The sequence below is a fragment of the Ahaetulla prasina genome, chromosome 1 (genome assembly GCF_028640845.1).
Source record: "Ahaetulla prasina isolate Xishuangbanna chromosome 1, ASM2864084v1, whole genome shotgun sequence".
Lineage (NCBI taxonomy): Eukaryota > Metazoa > Chordata > Lepidosauria > Squamata > Colubridae > Ahaetulla > Ahaetulla prasina.
The window spans coordinates 119,151,639-119,175,701 of NC_080539.1; the positions used below are offsets into that span (position 1 = coordinate 119,151,639).

Genomic DNA, 24,063 nt, shown 5'->3' on the forward strand with positions numbered 1-24,063 from the left:
CCCACCCAAAAAACAGTGTAGGGTCAGGATTTTTTTTTTTATTATAATAACTTTTTAAATTATTTCAATAAACCTGCTGAAGTTTTTGCAGGAGTTTGCAAGAGAAATTGCAAGATGAAAAGTATAGATGCATTTTATCATTAAGTAAGACTAACAATTGGTCTAACATATCAAATTCAGTCTAATTTAATCAGATTCTAAATTAGATTCTAATTTAACATTATTCCTACGATGTTTCTGCATACTTGAAATGTAAGTAAATATCCAGTATTGTACAAGGAAAAAATAATTTTAGTCAATGAAGAATTCTCTTTTCTGCCCTCTAGTCCCTGGGCACCCACAAAAGCCTTCTGAACCAGAGGGGTATTTTCAGAAATGTATGAAACATCTGGCGGTAACTTACTGGATGTTTCTAGTATGATGCTAGTCAAATATTGTTCAGATCACCAGGAAATGATTCCATTTTCTTCTGTTGGATTTGGATTGGAAGGCAATCTGGGGATGGTTTATAATTCTACATCTACCTACCTACCTGGCTGCCTACCTACCTATCTAAGTACCTACCACTGCTGTACTCTTTAGGAGTAACAATGTTATACAATTCTCTCCCCCCTCTCTCTCTCACATACCCACAGACAATTAAGAAAGAAATTAATGTTTGCTCTGAGACTCTGAAAGGATGCAACAAGCAGCTTGTGTGAAGCCTGAGCCCAAAGACGTCACAGTAAAATCCGAATAAGTCCAGTTTTTATTTGCTTACACCTAATAGACAGATTCTTGCCAAACTAAAGCTATAACCTTCTAACCTAATAGACATACTCTGGAACATTCTAGGGTGTGGCTACCCTAAAACATTTCTTCTCTCTCCCATCCAGTTCAGGATTGCACACACTCCTATCTTGGGCCGTTCTCTGGAACATGTTGCTTCCTCCCTCAGAAACCATGGTGCAATTGCTGAGATTCCCCTCCCCCACTCCTTCTTCAGCTGTACATTCCAGAACAGCTTTGGAGTAGAGGAGGTTTTCTGTTTTTAATTCAAAAGCTTATTTTCCTGGAGACGACTTCCGGTATCCAGCGGCAACGGACGTCTGGAAGGCTTCTCCTGCCTCCAGCGCCCGAATCCGGCCGCCGCCGAGGCCCTCAGGGGCCAGGTGTTCCGAAAAGGACACCTGCCGCACGGACGGCTCGCCAGGGGTCTCCCAGCCGACATACAGGACTGTGGGGACCGATGCTGGCGCGTCCTAGGCTTGGCGGGGTTTGGAGGCCACAGGCCGCGGCCATTATTTTGGTCGTCGCCTGGGCCGCTGTGCCCAGTGACACCGGGGCATTGGATTTATAACTGCAGCAGCCTGGTGGTGAACAGGGCACGGAGAAGAATTGAGGAGGAGAAGGGAAGGGAATATCGGTAAATGTGAGTGGAGTGCTCCGGAGTGCGGGGGGGTTTTCTCTCCCCTGCGGTTGGAAGGAGCACGAGTTATTCGGGAGAGAGGAGAACTTAAAATAAGAAGATTACCGGTTTTGTGGAGCTCTGGAGAAGAGGTGATGGAGAAATTTAGGAGGGAAGGTTTGAGGCCCCTCCTTCTGGGGAACAGTGGTGGCGTCCAGCTTCCGCCTTCACTATGAGAATTTTGATGACATCACTTCCCTTGACTTCCTGGTTGACTAACTGTACTCTGGACTCGTTGCTCCTGTGAGTGCCCCTGGTGGATCCGGAGGAAATTACAAGGATACTGTGCCTGCCTGAGGATTTTGTATTTTTTTCTCCTTAATGGCAAAAGGTCAGAGACCAACTGCTGGAGAGATGGAGAGAATTTTGGAAAAGTTATCTAATATGGACAAGAAATTGGATGAAATAAGAGCAGAAATTGTGACTATCCAAAAGGATTTAAAGGATACTCAACAAGTTTCAGCAGAAAACAAGCAGAAAGTGGAAGGTTTGGAGGGCGAGATGCGGGCAGTGCAGAAAAGAGAGGAGGCGACAGGCAATGCTGTGCTTGGACTACAGATGGATAAAATGTCTTATTTCCTTAGGTTTCAAAATTTGGAAGAAGTGGACCAAGAAGACTTGAGAGATGTTGTGACTAAATTGTTGGGAGAATTTCTTGGGAGAGGTGTTGATTTCATGAATTGGGATGTGGATCGAGTTTATAGAGTTAATTCGCAATATGCACGCACGCATGCAGTTCCTAGAGAGGTTCATGTCAAATTTGTGAGAAGAGAGACGAGAGATGAAATTCTTAGAAAACATAGGAGTGGGGCACTGATTTACAGGGGCAGGAGATAGCCATTCTGAGGCAGATTCCCAGACAGGTGCGTGAAAAAGAAAGAAATATTATTTTTGTCAAGCAAATTGTACCAGAAGGAGTGGGCTTCAGATGGCTGATGCCAGAGGGATTGATGATTTTCCGGGAGGGCATTACGGAAAAATCAGTACAATTGGAGGCTACGGCCTATGTGGAGGAACACAAAGCCCTCCTGGAATCAGATGACCCAGGAATTGAAGAAGGGGAGGTTATAGATCATGGGGAGGAAGCGGCTGCCGCTGTTGCGGCCCTGGAGTTGGGTCAGGCTGAACCCAGAGTTCTGAGATCTAAAACTAGGAAGTGATAAAGATATTTGGGATTGTGTTGGTTTTCCTTACTCTCCTTTGTACGATATTCTGTTTATTCTTGACTCTTCTTTATTACGTATTTAAAATTTGTAAACTTAGCTACTTCGTGTCACCTGCTTGCCATATGGCTGTTGTATGTGTTAAAAAATTTGAGTAAAATTCTTATTTTAGATAAGAAAAATGAAAATTTACCATACCTGAAATGTATTTGTATAAACCTTTTTTGACTAATAAAAACTTTTTGAATATAAAAAAAAAAAAAGCTTATTTTCCTGGAAGTGTGGGGCTACTGCACAACCCTGCAAAAAGATCTATCTTCTTTAAGAAGGCATTGATAAAAGTAGCACCTGCCTTTTCAGCTTCAGATCTCTCACATCTGACCTATCCTTGTAAAGATCCTTGATTTCATTCTGTCCATGTAGTGCTTCAAACAGTTCTTGTTCTTTAATTTTTTTCAGATCTCTCCTTTTGAGGATCTCATCAATTCCATTCAACCACAACTTTCTTAATGCTATCTTTCCTCTTAACCCATTCATGTTTTCTTCACAAATTGGTTTTACAATTTAGTCTTTATTCGTTTTCTCTATATGACCAAACCATCTCTATGTAGCTATTTTGTACTGGTCATTCGCTTTATAGTCAGTCCACATTCATTCAGCAACCTTTTCAAACTTTTTATTCTTGACTCTAATCTCTTCTCTTTTTTTGCCAAATTTTTTTATTTTTTATCAAGCATAATAAAAAAAAATTATTGTGAACAAATTATTGGTCAGGAACATCTTTAAACATATCAAGTTTCACCTAAGTTATAATCTAATACAATGTATTTTCCTTCTTCTTCTTTAAATTCAATTATTTATTTGCACACAATCTGATTATAGAAATAAATCAAATTCAACCCATTCAGGAGAATATTTAAATGAAGTCTAGTCCCCGTGTTTAATTCCCTTCAACATCATTAATAAATTCTATTTACGTTTTATAATTTCACCACTCTCAGCTTTATATCTACATTACTAATCAGAGGTCATCCTATTTAAAATCTCTTTCTTAAAACTGCCCAGAGATCACATAGACAATTCCATTCTTCCCTCATCTTCCTCTGCCTCTAAATCAATAACATATATTTAAAGTTTTACATCTAATCCATTTTAATATCAAGTAAAACATTTAGCATTTGCAAGGGTAGTCACTAATTCTTTCCCCCAGTTATTCTCCCCAAATATTAACTGTTTCCTTAGAAGTTTTATCAAATCCTTTCATTACCTTATTTGCAAAACAAAAACAAAAAAAAAGAAAATTTCTTCCTCAGTATAATAGCATTCATTTCCCTCTTATTTCAATTTATTCTAGTATTTTTTCCTCCATTTCCCAAAACCTCAATTATTTTTATCATAATTGTCACTCATATTTTAATATAAATATTAACATTTTCTAAAATGAATCTCTTAACATAACTCTAAAAGCAGCCATTAGTTCCTTTCAAAAAAAAAAGTAGTGCGTCTACATCAGCAGCGCCTTCTCTGTGGGAATAGTCCACTTTTCCATTCTTACTTTCCTTCTTTGCCTCTGAGTTCTTCTTAAATAAGAATCTCCACTTAAATCAAATAATCCAAAGACACTATCTAGAAATCCCTTCTAAAACTGTTGTGTGGTCCCAACGAAACCAATCCTCATGGGAATAGTCACAAGAAAGCTATTCGACTCTTGCTATTTTCCTCTGCCTCTAATTATAAAGGCAGCCATAAGTTCCTTCCAAAAAAAATGTTGTGTGCCCACACCCACAGAACTTGCTCCATGGGGAATAGTCTACTATTCCATTCTTACAACTTTCTTTGCCTCTGGATTCTTGTTTAAATAGGAAATTCAATTTCCATAATTCAAAGACACGCCATCTGAAACTCTCTTCTAAAACTGTTGTGTAGTGCCAGCAACCGATCCTGTAGCTCTCTTTCTCTGCCTCTAGATGTCTTTTTGAAACAGTTACTGCTCACAGGTGATAAGTAGCCATTTTGGTGACAAAAATCCTTTGTTCTCAGATGCTTTGGTACGTGGAGGTCAATTTTCCAGGATTTTCCCTTAATTATATTTATATCTTCCAGATTCTTATGTCCTATTGACATCTTTAGTATTCCATAAATTTAAAACAGAGGGATTTGAGATATTTACATAAAAAACAATTCAATAGCTTCTTTTACTTTTTTCTCCTATTTTTTTAATTTCCAATATATAATTCATTAAAACTTCCAAGAATCTCCAAACCATTAATTAGTTGGGAAAAGTTTATTTTTCTTTTCTTTAATTGAATGGGGCTCTGCTTCCATTCCAAGTCCTATCTTCTCTCTTTCACTTCCCGAATGTGCATTCTCCAAATTGACTTTCACTTTCACTTGTTATTCAATTAGCCGCCAATCTACAAGTTCTCCCCAAGGCTTGTGCCTCTTTTGAATTCTTATTGTTCCTTCGTGAGATCATCACTCACCCGACTTCAACAATTTGTTTCTTGATGGTTCTTTCTCCTGCCCGCTCTTGTAGCCGCCGCAGCTTTGGTGCAGCTGCCATGATGGACTATGGCGCTGCATTCCTCCCCGCTGGGTCAGGGGAAAAAATCCGGAGCTATGGGGAGTTTGCCAACTCCCCGTTTGCTCCGGCGGCTCCCCCACTCTTCGCTGCCCCTTCGAGGCAGCTATGGTCTGATCCGAAGTTCAGACGGACCCCCTGGGAGGGGGGATATTGGCATAAACCCCGGAGACATCGGGGTTTGTGACCGTCTCGCCCGCGACACTGGCCACGCCTCTCTTCTTTCTTTTTTTTTAATCACAGAAACTTCTTAATTATTTTTTCCTGAATTTAACATGCTTTTATGTTTATCTGGACATAACAAACTCTTAACTTATGTATAACAAAATGGGCAGAATCCCAAAACAGATTACGAACCAAATTGTCTACATTCTATTACTTCTCCATCCAGTTTACCATCTTTAGTAAATATTCTATTGAGTACATAAATTCCTGACAAAATTTGTCAGCTATTTGTTTTGATATATTCACTTTATGTTCATGTTCCTCCATCATATAGTTCAGTTAGCACTAACTACAAATCATTTGTGTTTTCAACCTATAACATGGTTCTGTCTATCTGTAAAAATACATGCATATTCATATATCAAATCAAATTACTTTACATATTTATTTATAAATACAGGTAGTCCTTGAGTTACGACCACAATTGAGCCCAACATTTATGTTGCTAAGTGAAACATTTGTTAAGTGAGTTTGCCCCATTTTACGAATCTTCTTGCCACACTATGTGTACATTAGACATTCAGAGAAACATCACACATTCTGGTCCTACTCCCTGCTCACTGTTTAATGTTCTATTAAGCATTCAATTTATCCAGTGTATGCTTTACTTCCCTCATCCACTGTTTTTATCTACTTTAGGAACTCCGTATTTGTGCAAAACATTCCATTATCCAAGCCTATTCTCTTTCTCAAATGCAGTCATACAGTATCAAACAACATCAATATACACTACTTTTTTTCTTTCAGTTATATATTTGTGAATGATATACTGAAGAGTGAAAATGTGGTCTTCATGGCTTCTGCTCAGATAATTCCACACTGCATTCCCCAAGTTTTATTCATTGTCATGTTTCATACTCTTTCAAACAGAATTCTGCCAAACTTCTTCTCAGGCATACTTAAGACATTAATCCCCCTAAATTTTTTGAATTCACTCTTGGTACCTTTCAGTTTGTATACAAGAACAATGATGGCATTCTCCCAATCGATAATGCCCCCTTAATAGATATATAAACCTGATGAGAGAGGACACATAAAATTTTACAGTACAGTAAAGAGTTGTCAATATGCTCACTATACTAAGTACGGTTGTGTTGTTGAGGTAGTACTGAGTACCCTTGAAAAAGCTGAAATTAAATCCAAATAATTGAATAGTGCTGTTTACTGCATCAGTTAAAACGGTTGCTAAGCTGGTTGGAAAAGCATAAAGATAACCATGCTTTGGTTACATGATGGCTAGACTATTACTATATGTTGTTTCCGACTAACCTTGAACAGCTTTGAATGGTGTAAAATGTTATTACACTGCTAACCTGTATACTGTATTATAATCATATCATATTCTAAATTTTAACCTGAGTTGCCAGTTGCTACCTGGGCTCAATTCAAGGTTGTGGTTTTATCCTTTAAAATCATAGATAATTTAGAATGAGACGCTTACTAAATGGATCCAAAGTAATATTAGTGGGAAAAGCATTGTATCAGTAATGTTATACAATTTGCTAGATGTTGCATAAATATAAGCAGAACAGCTATCACATATAGCATATGCAACATTAGCAAAACAAAGGTATAATATACTGTACTTTGAAAATGTGCATGAAGGACCAAGCGGAGAGGAACAATATGGAAAAAGAGTGTTTTGTTTACTTTCCCAAAACCAGGAAAATTGATTATGTAATACTTCCTAATCTTTTTCTTTCTAAAAGAAGAAAGAAATAGAATAAGAGAAGCATGTATCTATATAGGCAAATCTTCAGTTTTCAAATCTTCATAAAAATGATAAAATTACAAAAATAAAGAATTACTAGAAGTGGAAACTTCTAATAGATAATATTTCAAATACAGAAAATGTAATTGAATAGACAACATTTGAGGTGACAAAATGTATTTGAGCCTTGGAGTTTTTTCCACCTCTTTTCCCCTGAAATTAGTGAAGGACAAAGTTCAGAATAGCATGTTACACAATAGACTTCTGTATCCAGCAACCACTTTTGCCTTTCTGCTTCTCCTAAAAAACCAAAAATAGATAAGCTATATTCCTTAACAGTTTAGCAGACGTTCCGTTTTCAAAAAAAACTAAAAGTACGTTTTAAATAAATGTATACATGTTCTCGCCTGTACTACTGCAATGCTCTCTACATGGGGCTCCCCTTGAGGAGCACCCGGAGGCTCCAGTTGGTCCAGAATGCAGCTGCGCGGATGATAGAGGGAGCCACTCGTGGCTCTCATATAACACCTATCCTGCGCAGGCTGCACTGGCTGCCTGTGGTCTTCCGGGTGCACTTCAAGGTGCTGGTTACCACCTTTAAAGCGCTCCATGGCTTAGGACCGGGATATCTTCGGGACCGCCTTCTGTTACCACATGCCTCCCACCGCCCGGTACGCTCCCATAGAGAGGGTCTCCTCAGGGTGCCGTCAGCCAAACAGTGTTGGCTGGCGACCCCCAGGGGGAGAGCCTTCTCTGTGGGGGCACCTATCCTCTGGAATGAGCTTCCCCCAGGACTTCGACAACTTCCTGACCTCCAGACCTTTCGCCGCGAGCTGAAGACGTATTTATTCTTCCGAGCAGGACTGGCATAAAAAAAAAAGGGGGGGGGGTTTAAATAGGATTTTAAATGGGGTTTATTTTATAATATGTATTTTATAATTTAATTTTATTGGCCATATCGAATAAGTTTTTTAATAGTGATTTTATTGTATTGTATTGTACTGTATTTTATCTGGCTGTTAACCGCCCTGAGTCCTTCGGGAGAAGGGCGGTATAAAAATTAAATTATTATTATTATTATTATTATTATTATTATTATTATTATTATTATTATTATTATTATTATTATTATTATTATTATTATTAAATAAACAATATGCAATTTTACACACTAATACTTTCTAGAGAAAAAATACATATTTTATAAAATAATAAAACTGTTATACAACTATAAAAGGCAAACCCATTCACAGAAACCAATTTTTCATCAGACTAAATTAATGTCACAATGCAAACTCTACCCTTAACTATTTGTACATAATGTACAAAACGAGCAACACAACCTCACTACCGGTATATTTGTTCCATCTGTCCCTACTTGGCACTCCAAAATGCCCATGGTAAAAAGTAGTAATATAAGTACTTTTTATATACGGTCTATATTAATTCCAAATCCCTTACTGTGGCCCCAAGCCTCAGGAAATATTGCTTCAAAATTTCCAGAAATTAAACATCTCTAGTATAAAAGTTTTCACAAGTAATCTAATTTGTGGATTTCATTTGATAAAAATGGGAGATAGGAACATGCTATTTTATCATCATTTTATGTCATATGTATGAAAATCAACATTTACTATTTATACCAGGCTAATTTTACACTGGACATTATAAAAATGATGATTTTATTTTTTACAAAAATGTAAAAAAAAACACCAGTGTTTTCTCAAAATTCTAATGCCCCTCCCTAGCCAACATTTAAGAGCTTTTCTGTACCATTCCGACATGAACAATTGTTTTCATGCATCCTCTACTATTCATAGTATTAAACTAGCCTTGGCAAAGATATGGTTTTGCACATTACTGACCTTAACCAAAATAATACAGGGAAGGAAACCTAAAGATAAATGTTAATATGAAAAAAATGACACCAGGAGACTTGCAGGGAGATAAGCCACAAGTAAGGGGATATAATTTACAGATCCTTGCCCACATATCTTTGAATTTGGAATCTCCTACAGGTGGTTCTCAACTTACGACAACAATTGGGACCAGAACTTTTGTTGCCAAAAAATGTAGTAATAAACCATGACCACATCATATACCAGTGCCTTCAGAATTGATTGCCATTGTTAACTGAATCCCACTGTGGTTAGGCAAGGCAACTTCCTGCTGGATTCTCACAAACAAAGCCAGCGGGAAGCCAGCAGGTAGTTTCAAATCCCAGGCTGGCAGGCAGATAAGTGGCTGCTGCCAGATAGGAGGCAATGTGGGGGAGCAGGGATGCAGGGGAAGTTCAGGAAGCATGTGTGGAGGTGCCCAAGAGGTCAATGCAAGGCAAGACGCTAGAGAGAGTGTGCAGGTGGCAGACTTACCCCAATGACTTGCAATCTTTCCTGCTGGCTCCCCAATTGATTTTCCAGACAAACTGGCACGGAAGGTTACAAATGGTGATCAAGTGATTGCAGAGTGCTTGGCAACTGGTCATAAATGCAAATGGGTTGCCAAGCGTCAAGATTCATGAGAAGTATTAGTATCACTTTATAAAACCTTAGCCAGGCCATATTTGGAATACTGCATTGAGTTTTGGTCACCACATTATAAAAAGGATATTGAGACTTTGGGAAAGGTGCAGAAAAGAGCAACAAAGATGATTAGGGGCCTAGAGACTAAAACAGGGGTCCCCAACCCCCGGCTGTGGCCCACTACTGAGCCTTGAGCCTTTTGAAACCAGAAATGGCAGATGAGAACGCACAGACACAAAACCATTTGCATGAGCAGCAGGTGACTTAGTGATTGCCCATTGCTTGTGCAAGATCATCCCCTTGCCCCCCGCCAGTCTGCAAAGCTGGAAAGTTTGGAGAACTCTGGACTAAAACACATGAAAAACGGTTGCAGGAATTGGGTATGTCTAATGTACTGAAAAGAAAGACCATGGGTGATATGATAGCAGTGTTCCAATATCTGAGGGGCTGCCACAAAGAAGAGGGGGATCAACCGATTTTCCAAAGCACCTGAAGGCAGGATAAGAAGTAAGGGATGGAAACTAATCAAGGAAAGAAGCAACCTAGAACTAAGGAGAAATTTCATAACAGTGAGAATGGCTTGCCTTCAGAAGTTGTGGGTGCTTCATCACTGGACGCTTTTAAGAAGAGACTGGACAGCCACTTGTCTGAATTGGTATAGCTTGAGCAGGGAGTTGAACTAAAAGACCTCCAGTCCAAGGTCTCTTCCAACTCTATTATTCTGTATTCTGTAAGATCAAGATCATATGATCACAGGGGTACTGCAACAGCCCTAATTTCAGGGACTGGTCATAAGTTGTTGTTCAGCACTGTCATAATTTTGAACAATAACCAGAACTAATAGTTGTAAGTCAAGGTATATCTGTACAACAAAACAAACCTGGGCTGCTCACATTCTTAGTTCATTGAACTAAGCAATTTTAAATCCAGCCCTTCTAGACCAAATATTCTCACATTGTGATGTAGACCTCCCTTAGAGAAGGCAGACAGAGTCCAGGGGAGTTTTGAAAAACCTTTATGTTACATTGTTTATTGCTGCAATAATCCATCTTTCCCCAAGTTTCATTATACCGGTAGTCTTTGTTTAAGAACTGCCTTGTTTAGCAACTATTAATACTTATGATAATGCTGAAAAAGTAAATTTATAATTTGTTCTCACACTTATATCACAGCACACCCACTGTCATGTGATTAAGATTCAAGCACTTCACAACCAGTAGGCATTTAGGATTCTTGTAGTGTTCCATGATTATCTGATAGCCATTTGCATGTATCACAGCTGGATTCCGACAAAGTCAATGAAGAAGGTGGCAGTAAAATTGCAAGTTGCGGTTACATGATGTCTTACTTAACAACCATGAGTGATTTGTTTAACAATTGCAGGACAAATGAGGTTGTAAGTCCAGCAGGGTCACATCATGTTTTGCACAACAACATCACTTAGCCACAGAGTTGATAGTCCCTATTGTTGTGCTTATGTGAAAACTATATGTATTGTTTTCATTGTTCATTTTATTCATTCTCCATTTTTAGGGGTAATATGTACATTAAGATTACATACTACTCCAAAAAGGGAGGTGTGATAGCAAACACTTTAGGAACCATGTACTAGTCAGAAGTCTGAATCTTAAGATCACATTGAATTTTATTATAACCTAAAAGAGGTCCCCAACCCCCCGACTGCAGCCTATTGGTAACTGGGTCGTGCAAGCCCTGGGTGAGCACACAAGGCTGCATTTGCACAAGTGGTGCTCATGTGGGTGAAACCATCCCCTCTCTCCACTGTGGCCACTGCCGTCACCAGTCCACAGAGCTGGAAAGTTTGGAGACTGCAGCTATATACAGTTCCTAAATTATTTCACAAAACTTTAAACATCTTTTTTGTTAAATATCGATATTGTAATAGGTCTATTTGTGCCCTTAAATAAATCTGCAGACTTAACCTTACATTGTTAATACAGCAGTGGAAAAATTCCAACTCTCCTTAGAGCAAGCCAGCATGGTAGATCATGGCAGTTGTAATCGAAAAACATTGAAGGTCACATTGTCCACCCCTGTTCTAAAGAAAAGGATTCTTCTGACTTTGTAAGTACAGGCAGTCCTCGACTTACAACCATTCTCTTAGTGACTGTTCAAAGTTACAATGGACTCCCCAGGGCTACATACGACACTGATTTAAAATCCTGACTGCTAGGCGCTTCTCCCCATGATCACATGATCACATTTGGGGCGCTCAGTCTGTACTGAAATCTCTTGCTGTTAGGCAGTGGTGGGTTTCAAAAATTTTTTACTACCGGTTCTGTGGGCATGGCTTGGTAAGCATGGGTTGATGCAGTGGTGAGATTCAAGTAATTTAACAACCGGTTCTCTGCCATAATGATTTCTTCCAACAACCAGTTTGCCAAACTGCTCAGGAAGTTAACAACCAGTTCTCCTGAAGTGGTGCGAACTGGCTGAATCCCACCACTGGCTTGATGGCTTGGTGGGCATGACAGGGGAGGGATACTGTAAAATCTCCTTTCCCTCCCCAATCCAGGGGAAGGTTATTGCAAAATCCCCATTTCCTCCCTATCAGCTGGGACTAGGGAGGCAGAGAATAGATGGGGGTGGGGGCCAGTCAGAATTTTTACTACCGGTTCTCTGAACTACTCAAAATTTTCACTACCGGTTCTCCCGAACTGGTCAAACCTGCTGAAACCCACCTCTGCTGTTAGGCATATGCAAAACTCACTGATTGAAGAATGAAACCGCTCCAGAACATTCTGATTCTCCTCCCCACAACGGTCACCTGCACCATGCCTTTCTAAGGGCAGTTTAGTACTTTCCAAAAGCAAATTCTGTAAACTATGAGTTTGCAATATTCTACAGGCAATCCTCAACTGACAGCCATTCATTTTGTGACGTTCAAATTTACAATTGCACTGAAAAAAGTGACTTATGAACAGTTCTCACACTTAAGACCATTGCAGCATCCCCATAGACACATCATAAGAATTTAAGCATTTGGCAAATGGCATGTAGTTACGATGGTTGCAGAGTCCCAGGGTCCCGGGATTGTAATTTGCGACCTTCTTAGGGAGCTTCCGTCAAGCAAATTAATGGGGGAAGCCAAATTTGCTTAAAAATCACATGATTCACTTAACTGCAGTGATTTGCTTAACAAACATGGCAAAAAGGTCATTAAAATGGGCTGTGACTCACTTAACCACTGCCTTGCTTAGCAATACAATTTCGGGTTCTGTTGTTGTCATAAGTCGAGGACTACCTGTACTCCTGTAACTTTGAAACATTTAGGAACATTATCTAAGAAAAGTAAAACATTTCAAAATAAATTATTTACCTGCTGGTGGCTTTATAAAAGGTGGTGGAATTAATGGTACAATAATGGGTACATTGCCATGTTCCTTTGATCCTGCTGGTGAGTCTGAGATTCCATTTCCTGTGGTAAGCCCTGGATAGTTTGTGTTTATATTGTATGGTGACATAACACTGTCTTCAGGTAATTTTGTTTTTGGCAAAGAATTTTCTGTAAAGGAAAAATAATTAATTTTAAAATATATTACAGCTTTAGACCAGATATGGTATATTTATTGTTTGCCAATTTGATTAACAATTGAGCAGTTAATATACCCTTATTTAGCCAAAACTAATTATGTCAGGTTTCCAGGATGAATCCAATTTGTAGTTTAATATATCAGTACTCTTTCCAAAACTGTGCATAGTAATAAAGTGCTCACATACAATAGGAAGCATAACTCAGATCGCACACTGACTATAATCAGAGTTTAAAAACTCACAGCATCTAAACACAATCATAAATTTCATTAGTCTTGCCCAATTATACACTTTCAGAGTGTAGATACCCAAAGCTAAATGGGACAAGATCAACATTTTATAATAATACTCTGTAGATATTATTTTTCATTTAAATACTGCATTAAAATGTAGGTGCTCTATTTACAATAATTTAAGATATATGTGGATACATTCAATATCCACATATTATCAAGACATGTAACTGCAGGTCATAATAACTGCAAAATACGTCTTACTAACATGAAATATGCCTATTTTAACATAATGGTAAATGTTTATCAAGACAGCTGACAAGAAATAAGGAAAAACAATTATTCAGCCTTTGTGTTCACATAGAACAGTCAATCAAATACTAAGAAACTTGTTTTCATGACTTAGCAAGTATAACTAGTGCATTTTTCAAGCCTCTTAACTTGATTCCTCCAGTTAGCAGTGATTAAAGACTGTAAAGCAGGAAACAGCATTTCCCAACTTGGGTGACCTTGTGATGTGTGGTCTTCAGTTCCTAAAATTCTTAGCAATGGCCATGCTGGCTAGGGAATTCTGGGAGATGAAGTCCATATATCATAAATTGATCAGGATGAAAAACACTGCTGTTGATAAAATCTCTGATTTTGTCACTTTATTAAAATTAAACATCTTGGAAGTAACATGTATTTGATTCTTTAATATTAAAGAGAGCATAGCCTAATATTTAGAGAAGGAAGAAATTTCTATAAGAAGTCCAGGACAGTCATATTTTGCTAAAATGGAGAATTTATTTGACAATAGAGGAATGTAAAAAGGAAGAAAATCAAAGAAACCCCAAGATGATTGGAGTTTATTCAAAACTACAATAATAGCTCAGATAAAATGCCTACTGTAGGGCAGTAAAAGTGCAACCTAGTGCAAGGGATCACACGCATTTATAATGAGTTGTGTCAAAAACGCTATTAGAGAAGACTTGCCATAATGGGGAGAACCAAAGCCACCCAAATTTATAAAAACAAATCGTTGGAAAAAATTCTGAGCAGCATACAGTTCAGCATTAAGATCAAATACATTTTGTAATTTACAAATACATCAGAAGCAAAAAAGCTGGGTGCAGAGATGAATGAGATAAAGATATATAAAGCAGAATTAAAGCGAGATGAACAGAAAATGTTCACTGAGGAAGACACAGAATTATCTGATACCTGACCTGATGTTTTCACAAGGTTGAGTCAGATGAACTGTGGGAAATAGGGACAAGATGAGTTTTACACCTTAATGATCTTAATGCCATGTGAGTGACAAGATGAGCTTTAGATCTTAATGACAATGTGAAAAGAAACAAGTCAGCAGATGTAGATGCTATACATCTGAGTATCATATTTGATGTATACGTTTCTGATCTACCATATTACATTGGTAGACCAGCAATGTAATATTTTGGTTGCATTTTGTAATGCAATCAAAATATTGCTGGCCTATAATAAATAAATAAATGAACAAATTATACTCCTAATATAATAAAGCTATCAGAACTAGAGTATAAAAATTATGGATGACAGCATAAAAAATTCTAAGCAGTATTTATATAGATTTTTTGTAGTCCTGATTTGGAATCTCAATAAATTTCTATTATCAATTTTTAAAAAGTGTTCCTGATAATTGTAAAACTAGCTAGTGCGTGTTCTGAATATAGTGTTGAAAAACGAATGCACAAACCGACATCCATTCATATACTCATATATGTACTTGAAAACACAAATCTGCCCGCTGTTCCGAACAGATGAAATATTATCCCATTCTATATGAAGGAAAACTCAGCAAAATATTACACATACACACCCATTTACACACAAACACACACTCCATTCAAACTCCATATAAAAATTTCTGGAAGGAAGCTTTAATTGTCACTCACAATACTGTCTCTCCACTATTAACAGAAACACACAATGAACAGTCTTTTTTCTATTTCTCCATCCGTACATAATCTCATTGCTAATTATAATATTTTTCAAGTGCTAAAATAGGACTCTACAGAAATCTAGCACAGACTTCTCAGAACTGGTAGTTTTAGCAGCTGAACTGGAAGATACATTAAAAGCGCTCTATGATCATTCATAGAATTTGCTCATTGTAGCTGCCAAAGCGGTTGATAATAATCTTAAGGACTGAGTTGCCTACTAGTATGAACAACTATATTTTAGGAAGAGGCAAGGAGCTAGTGGCAAAATAATGGTTCTAGGATCATAGGCTGCAACTTAGAACATAGCAATACCAGTTAAAAAATAAAACAAAGAGCAGTTTTATATTCAGTTTTCAGTGAAGGGTAAATGTGGTTTATCATACCTACTGATCTGAGGTTAGGGTTTAATTGTCTGGAGTGTACATAATTTAGGAGTATGTTAATGCAAGCTAAAGCATCAATCCTCAATTGATTAAAGCAGCCACATCTTTTGCAAGTCTCATGCAGCTGCTTTAAAGGTCCTCGGCTGTATCTCTATGTATGTTGGGAAAATATGACTGAAAAGATTGGCAATGGAGATTCTCTCTTATAAAGGAACATTTAGGATGTTTTGGAGGATCATTGTAGGATTTATAATAATATTATGCATGATAATTTTATCACAGTAATGCAGAATCCTATCTGATGTTGCATTGATATCAGTACAGGAACCAAAAATGAAAAGCATCAAAAGCAAAAGTAATTTTACTCAATCCTCCTTTCAAATTTTATGAACTCAGTTCTCCCATAGCCTCAATTCTCCAGGAGATAATAATCTATTATTTGTTTCACACTTAAAATATACTGTATATATAATCAATAACCAATCAATACAATATTTTACACTAAAAATTTAAGGGCAAGTACGTGATAAGTTGACAATTAAATATGAAACAATAACATACAGTATATGAATTTAGCACATTATTCAATTCAGAGAGAAACAGGCAAGCAATTCAAGGAAAAATACATTGAATTCAAATGAGGGAAAGATAAAGCAAGAATTCAGAAAGTAACAAAGATTTCAAGAAGTTGGTTGGCGCGTTTTTTGCCCTCCTCGGGCTCCAGAGCCTTTCTAGGAGCCTGGGGACAGCAAAAAACAGGTCTTGCAATCCCACTGGAAGTGAGCAAACAGGCCATTTCTGGCCTGGGGGGGCTCTTTTTGCCCTCCCCAGGCTCCTAGAAAGGCTCTGGAGCCTGGGGGGGAGAGAGAAACAGGCCTTCCCCACCCCAGATTTACCATTGGCACGTCATTTTTAATGGGTCAGAAAGAGGAAATTAATTTCATGACTAGACAATATTCCAAAATTATTTAAGGCATTAGGCTAGAAACTAGGACACTGTTAGTTCTATCCCCACCTTAAGCACAAAGCCAGTTGGAAGACCTTGAGCCAGTCACTTTCCCTCAACTTTAGGAAGGAGGCAATGGCAAACCACTTCTCAAAATCTTGCCAAGAAACCTGCAGAGATTTGTCCAGACAATCTCCATTAATTCAGACATGATTAAATGGAAGAAAACAAAACAAAATGAAAAAATTACTTTTTGTCTTGTTCTATCCAGTATTGAGAAATGCATTTCTCTCTCACTAAAAATTATTCAATAATTAAATGCAACTCTAAACTTTCCATTCTGTTATTGGGAATGAATCACCCAATCTCTTCCAGAAGTAAACATCTGCATTTAAAATAAAAAATAAACACAAAGTGTTATGTATTTATGTTTGTACCTTTAAATATTTGAGCGGGAAATCAGCACGTTGCTGATTGGATGAAGCCTCCAGCAGAACTGTATAAAAGGAGAGGTTTTTCCCCCAGCCTGTTGCTGGGTTCACCCTATATTAAAGAGCTGTTGTCACTACCCTGGTCTCCAGCCTCGTTACTTCCCGAACTTAACATTGGCGACGAAGGTGGGATCTCGAGGCTGAGGAGAACCAGAACCGAGCTGAAGCACGATAGACCCGAACCCAGCAAATCCAGGGCAGAAAAGCGGAGATGGCCAGTTACACTCCGCCCGCACCGTTCGACCCGGCTAAGGAGAAATGGGGGACGTATATGACCCGTTTCGAAAGCTTCCTAGAAGCCAACGAACTGCACGGAGTTCCAGACAACCGAAAAAGGGCTTATTTCTTAAGCCACTGCGGTCCGGAGGTCATCGACATCGCGGAAGCCCTGGCAGAGCCAACGCCGTTGCAGTCGGTGTCGTGGCCAACTTTACAGACTTTATTAAAAAACCACTTCGCACCAACGCCGTCCAAATACGTGCGGCGGTTTGAATTGAGAGCGAAGGCAGATGGAGGCGAGTCCATGGGTGACTACATGGCCGTCCTGAGAAGAGCGTCCAAGGACTGCGGATACCGTGACCTAGACGAGGTGCTCCTTGAGCAACTCATCCGAGGGGTCAAAGACATCCGTTTGCGGCGACGGCTGCTAGCAAAGAGCAACCTAACGCTAGCCAACGCTCTGGACGAAGCCAGAGCACATGAAATGTCCTCTCAAGCGGCAGAGACACTGCAGAAGCCGGTCCCACAAAAGGCGAGCGCGAAGGCAACTCCGGTGCACCAGGAGGAGGTTCAGACCGAATCCGACGGTGAAGACGAGGAAGGGGTCTGCCGCACCGAGAGACGCGACAAAGGGGACCGAGACGAATGCGGAAGCTGCGGGGGTCAACACCAGCGCCAACGCTGCAAGTTTAAAGACGCGACATGTCGGCGGTGTGGGAAGAAAGGGCACCTAGCTCAAGTTTGTCGAGCGGCCCAACCTTCCCGCCGAAAATTCAAATCGGCCAATCAGAGCGTGGAATCGGCAAGGCGACCCGCGATTGGCTCAAACAAAAAAGGCGCGGATTCCAACCAAACAACGGTGGTCATAGGCCGCGCCTCGACCAAAGTGGAGAAGAAGATCTTCACCAAGCCAAAAATAGAGGGAGTACGGTGCCGGCTTGAAGTAGACACGGGATCAGCGATCACCATCATGTCCTGGGACACTTTGGCGAAGTCGCTGCCGTCCGTCGCGAAGCGCCACCTGCAAGCACAACGGCTACGAGTCCACGACTACCAGGGGAATCGCATCCCTGTTCGAGGGACCACCTCCGTCCGAGTCGAGTACGGTCCACACAAGAAGACCCTGCCCATCACGATCGTCGAAGGAACTCTGCCCAGTCTGTTGGGACTAGACTGGTTTCGTGCCCTGGGCATGGGAGTGACTGGCATCTACAGAAGTGACTGCAACCTGAAAGACATTCTCTTTAACGAGTTTGAAGATGTCTTCAAGGACTGCCTGGGCAAGTACAAGGGGACCCCTATTTCCTTCAACTTAGACCCCCAGGTAGCCCCCATTAGGCTTAAGGCGAGGAGAGTCCCTTTTGCCCTAAAACCAAAAATCGATAAGGAGCTGGACAAGCTCATAAATCAGGGGATTTTGGTGCCAGTCGATCACGCAAAGTGGGAGACGCCAATCGTCACCCCAATAAAGTCGGACGGGTCAATTAGAATTTGCGCTGACTACAAGGCGACGCTTAACAAAGCCTTACAGAAAAGCGCTTACCCGGTTCCCGTGGTGCAACACTTACTGCACTCTTTGGGGCAAGGGCAAGTCTTTGCGAAATTAGACTTGGCCCAAGCCTACCAGCAACTGCCCGTAGACGCCCGCACAGCCGAAGCCCAAACGATTGTAACGCACAGGGGGGCATTCAAGTGCACCCGATTGCAATTTGGGGTCAGTGTGGCACCAGGGTTGTTCCAAAACCTAATGGAACGACTACTGCAGGGGCTCCCAGGGGTAGTTCCCTACTTTGATGACGTCCTCATTTCAGGGGAAAACATGGAGGAATTGGGGGAACGTTTAAGAAAGGTTTTGGGGATTTTCCGGACAGCCGGATTAAAAGTCAAGGCAAACAAATGCCAGATAGGGGTCGAATCCGTCGATTTCTTGGGCTACCGGATAGACAAGAAAGGAATTCACCCTACTGAGAGCAAGGTCAAGGCAATTAGGAAGGCTCCAGCGCCTAAAAATAAAGCAGAGCTGCAGGCATTCCTGGGGTTGGTGAATTTCTATGCGGTCTTTTTTTTTTTGTTTTTTGTTTTAAAAAGTTTTATTTTGACATTCTTATCCAATAACATATCCAATAACATATTTAATGTACCCTCATATACAATTAATCGGATCTGCCTGGTCACCACCCCCTTCCTTTTCCTTTTACTCTCCTTCTTTACCTTCTTCTACTTTCCATAACCATCCTCCCCCTCTCTTATCTACATCCTCTCCTCTTTCCTCCCTATTCCTTTCTTCTCCCTCTTCCCCTCTTCCTTCCTTCCTCTATGCGGTCTTTTTTAAAGAACAAAGCAACCGTTGCGGAACTGCTGCATAGGCTCTTAGGAAAAAATACTGTTTGGTCTTGGGGAAAGACAGAAAATAGGGCTTTCGAAGCAGTAAAGAACCTGCTCTCAAGTGATAGCCTGCTCATCCAATATCACAACTCACTACCCCTAGTGTTGGTTTGCGATGCCTCCCCTTATGGGGTGGGGGCTGTGCTCAGCCATAGACTTCCAAACGGCACAGAAGCCCCTATAGCTTTTTATTCTAGAACGATGTCCTCCCCAGAGAGAAACTACAGCCAATTAGACAAAGAAGCACTAGCCATTGTGTCAGGGGTTAAAAAATTCCACGAGTATGTCTTTGGGCGGAATTTTGAAATCGTGACTGACCACAGACCGCTACTGGGGATACTGGCTGGCGACCGCCCAACGCCTGTGGCACTTTCGCCACGCTTGACCCGATGGACTATATTCTTAGCCGCTTACTCGTACAAGCTGCAGCATCGACCAGGAAAAGAAGTGGGGCATGCAGACGCGTTAAGCCGATGCCCACTACCAGGGGCGACCGAAGACCCCACTCCGGGGACGCCCATCCTACTTATTGACTCTTTGGACTCTGGCCCAGTCACATCTAAGGAAGTGGCTCGGGCATCATACACATTGTGTTAAGAACTGTACTCGGTTGGGTACAGAGAGGGTGGCCCGCTGCGGGCGAGCAGTTCAAAGAATTTGTTAAAAACGAGATGAGCTCTCGGCTCAAGGGGTGCCTGTTATGGGGTGATCGTGTAATAATTCCTGATAAGTTAAGGGAAAGGTATTGGACCTCCTCCACGAGGTCACCCAGGGATCGTAAGGATGAAGGGTTGGCTAGAAGCTATGTGTGGTGGCCACTCATGGACGCAGAGATTGCTGAGAGGGTAGGGAAATGCCAGGCTTGCCAAGAGTCCAGACCTCTACCCCCAACGGCCCCAGTCAGGGAATGGGAAAAGCCCCAAGGGCCCTGGTCAAGAATCCACATTGATTTTGCTGGCCCTTTCCACGGCCAAACGTTCCTAGTGGTGGTTGATGCATTCTCTAAATGGTTGGAGATCATACTCATGAAATCCACTACGGCCGAAGCAGTAATCGCAACCCTGCGCCACCTATTCGCAACTCACGGGTTGCCGGACACTCTGGTGTCCGACAATGGGCCTCAATTCACGGCAGCCCAGTTTGAAGAATACCTGGCAGAGGAGGGCATCCGACATGCCCTCTCTGCGCCTTTCCACCCTGCGTCGAATGGCCTTGCAGGGCCTCCCGTCCGGAGCGCTAAAGAGGCATTGTCCAGGCTCAAGCCAGGTGACTGGCAAACAAAGATAAACTTTTTCTTAGCCCTTCAGCACAGAACCCCAAGCACGGCCACAGGGAAAAGCCCAGCCGAATTACTAATGGGACGGAAACTCCGGTGCCCACTTGACCGTTTGAATCCCATTACACACCAGAGGGTTACAAGGGGAATTAGAAAAGACAAGGAAATGAGCATAGGCGACCGGGTGTGGGCCCGAAACTATGGGGACGGCCCTAGTTGGTTCATGAGCCAAATAATAAAGATAACCGGGCCAAAATCGACGTGGTAGAGCTACCAGACAACCGAGTGTGGGCGCCACATAGATCAGTTAAGGAAACGAATAACTGATCAAACCGAACCAAATGAAACAAATCATGACCAATACCAATTTGAATTCACAGCTGACAATGACCCGGGGGAGGCGCAAGACTTAGCTGAGGTCCCAGAGTTCCAGCGACGCCATCAGGTTCCCGAGGGAAACAGCTGGGAAAGTTTCAGAAGTAATCCAAGGCCGGATGGCCAAGAAAAAGAGTCAGCCAATAATCCAGAGCCCGTTGGCTCAGAGAGGGAGCTGGGAGGAGAAAACAGCCCCTCCGACCAGCTCAAAACACCACCCAGAACTGAACCGCGCAGGTCAGAAAGAACTAGGAGACGCCCAGGTTATTTGCGTGACTACGTCGAAAAATAACATGTAAATAAATATGTAAATAGAGGCAAAGTGTTTTCTGGGAGGGGAGGAGTGTTATGTATTTATGTTTGTACCTTTAAATATTTGAGCGGGAAATCAGCACGTTGCTGATTGGACGAAGCCTCCAGCAGAACTGTATAAAAGGAGAGGTTTTTCCCCCAGCCTGTTGCTGGGTTCACCCTATATTAAAGAGCTGTTGTCACTACCCTGGTCTCCAGCCTCGTTACTTCCCGAACTTAACACAAAGAATTAAGAAGAACGAAACAGTTTTCTTCTTAAAACTCTTCCAGATTACCACCCTTAAAAATTCCAGATATCCAAACTAACATTCAAAGGAAATTCAATTCAATTCTACTTCTACAATTTAAGATGTTAGGACAATGTGGGATTCAAAGGAGATGCACTAATAGTGCTCAGCCAAAGCTAAACAAATTATACTGTGGCTTAGTGCTATGCTTGAAGCCAATTAATATCCTATGTATGTCAATTTCAAGTATTATTTTTTCCTCTTTTCCCTGCCCTCCTCGACCCATCACACTATTAGCAAGATGGAGTGTTTCAGGTCAAACTGGTTTATTCTGACCTTACTTGAAGTGTTACTAGAAACTTTTCCATTCTTCCAAAAGGGTTTCATGTTGAGTACTGAGCAAGAATTAGGTCATTTCAAGGTTGGAACTTTGTCAGAATGATTAAAACAGCACCATAATGCTATTCATAGTCTGAACTCAGAACAAACCATGTTAAACTTGAAGAGGAGAATTATACTTTCTCCACTAACACATTTCATATCCATACACACTAGATTATCCTATGGCATTAGGGCATGGTTTGTTTTAAATATAATTGATTGAACACATGATAGTATCCTAGTTTACAAAAAGTGGGTTCATGCATTACATTAAATCAAAACTACACAAACCACACTGTGTTTTAATGCAGTGCATGACTTTGGGCCAGTAACTCTGTCTTGATCCAATCCACTTTACAGGATTATTGTTGTGAGGAAAACAGGAGGAGGAAGGAATATTAGGTATTTCACCGCCTTGAGTTATTCATAAAAATAATATATAACATCAGAGAAGTTGCAAGAAGTTAGTAAGAATTACTGTGTAGTATTTCATCCCCAGTATGGACGAGTCCAAATGTGATTAGAAAGCTGCAACAAAATGAGATATTGAGCTGATCAAAATGTGGGGTTATGAACTATTGTATTACTGTGCAGAAGAGAAAGCTCTGAAGGCAAAGGATTCTGATCTACAGATGAAAACCTGAATATGATTGTTACGTCTAAAGTCTGTGTTCAACTGATAATGACTTCTGACTGCTGTGTTGTGACATGGACAATTTCACTACACTGATCTAAGTTAAGGGTTTTTTTTTTAAGATCAGGTTGCAGGTCTCTAGTTAAAGTTTAGGCACAACTGATTTTTTTTTCTTCTGAGGAAAAAAAGAGAGATGTGTAGGCTTTTTCTCCTGATTTTGTCAATACCCACTGGAATTAGAGTGTCTTGGAGTTGGTTATATGAGGAAGAAAAAATGCTGTTGTATTGCAGACCCATGTTACTAGCCTTTGCTCCTTCTTTTATGTGCTAGAAGACACCAACATGAACTCATGTGAGGCCATCTTTAAGACTCAAAAGTAGAATTCCACCTAGATGAATTTGGGAAGTTGTTATGGCTAATCCTGTTTAGCATGAACAAATGAACCTTAAATGCCATTACCTTTCAGAACAGAAATGTGCTGTCGGCTCTCCCCATCTGCAGAGTAATTCCTGAATTCAATATCTTCTCCATCTTTTAATTCAACCTTATCATAACCATACCAGCCAAGGAGCTCATTCATAGTGTTTTCTGCAAAATTCTGAAAGAGAAGAATTACCTTCTTATTTATGCAATCAATAATCATTTAGAACCAAAAGATGAATACATAAATCAAAATCTATTTGCACTGTACCGTGAAATAGCGGCTTTGTCCCACCTACTCTAGACTAACGTTCATTTATCAAGTCACATACAAAGAATGTAAAGCATTTAAATCTTTGAATGACATATGTAATTATGACAGGTCTGCATGAATTTGTAATTTAAAGAAAAATATGAGAGGGAAGAGAGCTATTTATCATTCCTTGCACATGAATTGATAGTCAGCAATATATTTAACACATATTTTTCATTAAACTTTATATCCTGTGCTTCTATAAAGTGTTTAAAGCACACCAGGAAAGCAATAGAAGAACTGGAATTGTTTCAAAGGCAATAGTCAATCAATTTTACTAGATTACAGCAATTCAAATT

General features: G+C 40.3%; 1 protein-coding gene across 5 annotated transcripts in view; it reads right to left on the reverse strand.

Annotated features, from left to right (window-relative positions):
- SOBP (sine oculis binding protein homolog) overlaps positions 1-24,063 on the reverse strand; it is a 161,782-nt gene that overhangs the window by 114,986 nt on the left and 22,733 nt on the right. For 2 of the 5 annotated variants that reach the window (XR_009154045.1, XM_058174287.1), the window contains exons 2-4: positions 23,491-23,629; positions 12,990-13,175; positions 10,234-10,377 (exon numbers count right to left, since the gene is read on the reverse strand). Coding sequence is in view for 2 of the 5 variants with exons in the window: in XM_058174287.1 (XP_058030270.1) it covers positions 10,234-10,377; positions 12,990-13,175; positions 23,491-23,629 (469 nt within the window). In the remaining 3 variants the exon portion in view is untranslated. Of the gene's footprint in view, positions 1-10,233; positions 10,378-12,989; positions 13,176-23,490; positions 23,630-24,063 lie in introns of those variants that run through there. The other 3 variants (XM_058174296.1, XM_058174305.1, XM_058174311.1) reach the window with 3 other exon arrangements.